The 4,992-nt window shown below is 35.2% G+C and overlaps 1 protein-coding gene across 1 annotated transcript; it reads left to right on the forward strand.

Moving 5' to 3' along the window:
* The first annotated feature begins 1,963 nt into the window (after positions 1 to 1,963).
* On the forward strand, positions 1,964 to 2,547 carry LOC120778345 (pupal cuticle protein Edg-78E-like). The gene is made up of 2 exons (XM_040110135.1): positions 1,964 to 1,975; positions 2,191 to 2,547. Exons 1-2 carry the CDS (start codon positions 1,964 to 1,966, stop codon positions 2,545 to 2,547), a joined length of 369 nt encoding a protein of 122 aa, XP_039966069.1.
* Positions 2,548 to 4,992: the final 2,445 nt, after the last annotated feature.

Raw genomic sequence — 4,992 nt, forward strand, 5'->3', positions numbered from 1 at the left:
AAAGTCGCAGCTGAAATCAAAAGCATAGACTTAGAAAACATTAACTAATATAAACAAACTTGATTCATTTGAGGGCGAGACAGGGATCGAAACTTTTTGTATACCTTAAATCGATGTATAAGGAAAAACATCACTCAAAAGGGCACTTATAAAACAATAGTTTTAAAATAATAAAACAACATACATATTATTACATAAAAAACACTTTTTTATATAACATATACCTTTGTTATCAATTATCATTTCCATTTATGGGGATTAAACACGATTTTATATTGCAATTTAATTTATTATAAGAGCTAATTTTTAAGCTATTTTCACTGCACAGTCCGTGTGTTTCTATTGTCTCACTTCTCTTGCTTTACGTAGCCCCTATGAATGGGATAGACCAAAAATGTATTTACCGTTAGTTTTATTGGTATTTTAAGAAATAGCCTTGATACAAACAGTGGTAAATTTCAAACTTTTATTTTTTTATTTTTGGCCTATGAAATCGACCAGTGTGCGGAGGAGTGTGACTTCAAAAAAAAAGGGGGCGTCCTGGTTGACGTCATTGCAACCCTTGTAGAGATCTAAAACACAAAACACAAGAAGATTCTTCATTAGTAAGGATGTCGTTATCGGGTTGCCCATTTTCAAAAAAAAAAAAAAAATTACGAAATGGCGTCGACTTGAAAAAAAAATTTTTTTTGACCCGATTTTTTCGACCTTTTCGAATTTTTTAAAAACACTTCAAATCAAAATTTTTCAAAATATGCAAAACAAATCGATTTTTTCCAAATCCTAGACCAGTATACCCCCTTAAAATACCCAAGAGTGATCCAAACTCAGTTTTTCGACGCAGGAATTCAAAATATTCTTCAAAACAATCAGGTAGTCTATCTTATTCATTATGCTTTCTATGAAAGTCATATCACCAACTCCATCTGCAGCCATGCATTCCTTCAGTATCACCAAACCCCTATCGTTCTGCACGGCTGATATTACGTTCTTTTCGACAAATGCTTGGTTCCTTCTCACTCAAAATTTTCGTTGATTCTTCATTCCAAGTACCTTAAATTTGCTTTCGTCGCTAAAAAACACAGTATTCCAAAAATATCAAAGTTAAATATTTTTGATGTTATTGATATTTGATTTGAAAGGTTTCTTCCGCGGAACTCGACCATAAATACCGTTCGAGTGTAATGTCTGACGAATTGCGCTGGCAATTAACTATCATTATTGAAAGTAATTGATTCCAAAATTATCCTCATCATTTAATAACATATAAAAGCCAGCACGTGGCTTTCCAACACAACGCTACTATTGTTTGACCAGCAACAACAAAAAAAACTATAGCTAAACAGAAACGTTTGAAAACAAGAAAAGAGCAAAGCAAAAGCATAAAACAATACAACAAAGCCAAAAAGCCAAAAAGCAACAAAGGCACAGATTTTGATAGATGCTTTGAATTTATTCGCAGTGCCTAAAAGTGTGCAACTAATTAAACGTGTTTTAAGAAAAGCTATGTTGGCGATAAACGTTAGACGCACCAATCCATATATGTGTGCTTCAAACAGCCGTAAGAAATTACAAAGGTAAAAGTTTGTGTCTTAAGTCTTTTGTTTGCCGCAATGTTCAAGCGTATATGAATTGCAATCGCTTTGCAAAAACGATTTGTGAGCTTATGGCAAGGAATACTGAAATTGTTACAATGGTTTTCGCACAATATTGAACAATTTTGGGATTTTTTCTTTAATATTTTATTTTTACAACTTTTTTCGATTTGTTCACGCTCTAAAAGGCATAACAGAACTTGTTCATAAGCATATCTAGTTACTTGGCACAGCAACCCTTGTAAATACAGACGTTTACTATAAAAAGCCCGAAATTTTTTGGTTCATCGCACAGTTTCTGGATATCAAGCAACGAGTCCTGTCGCGTCTTCTTCACCACCAATCGAGTAACCACAAAAAAAGTCAATATGCTTAGACATGTAAGTATGTCAATAAACCAGGCAAGCAAAAAATATGTTAATAATATGTATATATGTATTAGTCACTCATTGTTTTATTCATTCATCAAAGCATTGAAATTGTAAATCGACTTCATTAAATATTGCATTATACCTCAATTCCAGTTTAATGTCTTCATGATATATTTACATATATTTTTTGTTTTATTGGCTTTTTTGTAATCTTTCACTTCCAGCTCATCTGTGTTGCGCTGTGCTTGTTGACCTTCGTCTGTGCCGACAACATTGACAAAAATGCCGAAATACGCAGCTTTCAAAGTGACGCTTCCGATGCCGAGGGCAACTACCAGTTCTCCTATGAGACCAGCAATGGCATTCAACGTCAGGAGGCCGGCAGTTTGGCCGGTGTGCGCGGCTCACTGAATTACGTATCGCCCGAAGGTGAGCGCATCTCCTTGAGCTACACCGCCGACGAGGAAGGTTTTCATCCGACCGGTGATCACCTGCCGACGCCACCGCCGGTGCCAGCGTATGTCTTGCGTGCCCTCGAATATATACGCGCACATCCACCACAACTGAAGGAGGAGCAATAAATGCATACATGGAAGTCTGTGTGTGTATAAGCCAAGAATCACCGGTTTATGATAGCACTATAGGTCAAATGCCCAGCGGACATGTCCAAGTGACGCGACGTGTTAATTGCCGCTTATAAATTTTTGTATTGTTTTATGTCTTCACATTGATTTTTCATATGTTTTCTACACATATTCTTCCCTTCGGCTAATTTGCTTATGCATCATATGCTTTTTCGCGCGCGCAGTTGGCGGTATAAGCGAGCGCATAGTCATTATTTGTAATTAATAGTTTTTGTTTAATAAATGAAGTGTATAAAAATTAAAAGACAAACACCTGAGTAAGATTTGTATTTTAGCTATATTTGGGTTTGGCAAACCGGTGGGTGCTCATATCTACAAATTTGTTTGTTTTCCAAATATATTACTATTTCAATTGTTCGTGACACCAAAGTCATCAGATAAATCTTTAGTTGGCTAAAGTGGAGCAACAAATGAGTGTAGGTCAAAAATACACTAGTTTACAAACAAATTGCACGTTCAATAATTTGTGAAAACCTTCTACAAAGATTTTCGTTTAAATGCTGTGGAAAAACTAAATAGTAGCGTTAAAAGTTCTGAAATTTCTGTTAAGAACACTGTGCTATAAAAAGTAATGATTTTGAAAAAGACATTGTGATATTGTCATTATGAAAGAGAGACTTGCGCTTTCTCTCTTTATTTTGTCTCAATGTTTTTATTGTATTTTTTTGGGTCTATAACTACATTCGTGAGCACTGTTTTTAAATTTGAACATTTATTTAAGAAAAGTATACATTTTTAATTTAAATTTCGCGCGAAATCCGCTTCATTGAGATTATTTGTTTTTTCTAGGTAGGTATATGTAACTGTCAGTGACATCTGTGCCAAATGCCATATCAGAATTAAATATTTATTTAAGAAATATGTGGACAAAAAATAGTAAGACTTTTTACGAACCACGTCCAGGACTGCCATAAACATCAACTGATGAACAACACGTCAACAAAATAAAGGAATTAAAGCTTGAGAATCGACGATTAACAATCAGAGACCTTAGTATCAGAAGGATGAGTGAAAACCATTTTGAAAGATCATTTGGGCCAAAGAAAGGTAAAAGCACGATTGCTTCCAAAACCACTAAATTTTTTCGAAAAACAGTGTCGCGTTAACGTCTATGAAACAATGTTTTCCAACTGCCAGGATGTCACTAAACGAAGATACTCTTAAAAAGAGGTCAGAATTATGGGCTCGTGGTTTTTTCACCACGACAAAACAATGTCACATACTGCATTGAATCTTCGTGAGCTTTTCGACAAATTTTCAACCAACATCGTGCCGCTCCAGGGAAACTGTTTTAAGTCAATTCAAGACACTAACCGTGAATCTCTACGCACATTGAGCACTATTACGAAAATTAACTTTAACAACTGTTTCGAGGATTGGAAAAACGTTAGCAAAAGTGTATTGGGGTCAAGGGAGATTAGTTAATGGGGAACGAAAAAGGTATTGAAAAATAAATTAACAATTTTAAAATTATAAATAAAGTCTTACTACTTTGTGGATTCTATCCTAGATAACTGCGCTGACTTGACGGCCGAAAATGAATGAAAGTAATTTTTGATTCTCATGTGAACGAAGGAAATGGTGGGCAGAAGTAGTAAGCTCTTAGATATAAAGAAGGTGAGGAAAGACTTTCCCGCCGCGGTTTTCCACATAGATTTTATTTCCAAATATTTAGTTCTGAAAGAAAATATTGCCTCATTACCTTGGCTGTATTCATGGAAATTCAGTTTTACCCTTATTTAGCTTGCTGGCTGGGTTTCACATATGATTTTTGCGAATAGGGTTGTCGTAATGGATACATTTTTCATCACCAATCACAATTCAACATCGGCTCCTTTCCAACGTTTTGAAATAGCTGCTTGAGTGACTGCCAAAGATTTTGAAAGCTTTGCGAAAATCTCCATCAGTCCTCATCTTCGATTTTTTTGGTCGCCCAGGACGTTTTTCGCCTTTCCAGCAAAACTCCCTACTTTAAATCGTGCAAACCACTTTTGGCAAGTTCGTTCAGCTAAGCCCATAAACTTCCATCAAAGTACGATGGCCTTCGACATATGCTTCATAATAATTTAACAATAAAGAACTCCCCGCGAAAACACTTTTTCAGACACATAATTCAACATTTTTGTAAAAAAATTATTATTGTTTTCTCTTCAAGCCGTAGACGAACAAGTAGCCTTCCAGCACATGTTCGGAATATTGGGAAAACATGATAATAATCAAGTCACGCCATCCCTTGGCAAACTGCCAGAATATAAATATAAATCAATAATACCAATTTATCTTTGTTAAAAAAGTTTGAAAGAGTCCGGAATAATACTACATTTTTATACTCCTGCAACCAGTTGCTATAGAGTATTATATGTAGTTTTGTTCACCTAACGG

Source organism: Bactrocera tryoni, chromosome 5 (assembly GCF_016617805.1).
Source record: "Bactrocera tryoni isolate S06 chromosome 5, CSIRO_BtryS06_freeze2, whole genome shotgun sequence".
Lineage (NCBI taxonomy): Eukaryota > Metazoa > Arthropoda > Insecta > Diptera > Tephritidae > Bactrocera > Bactrocera tryoni.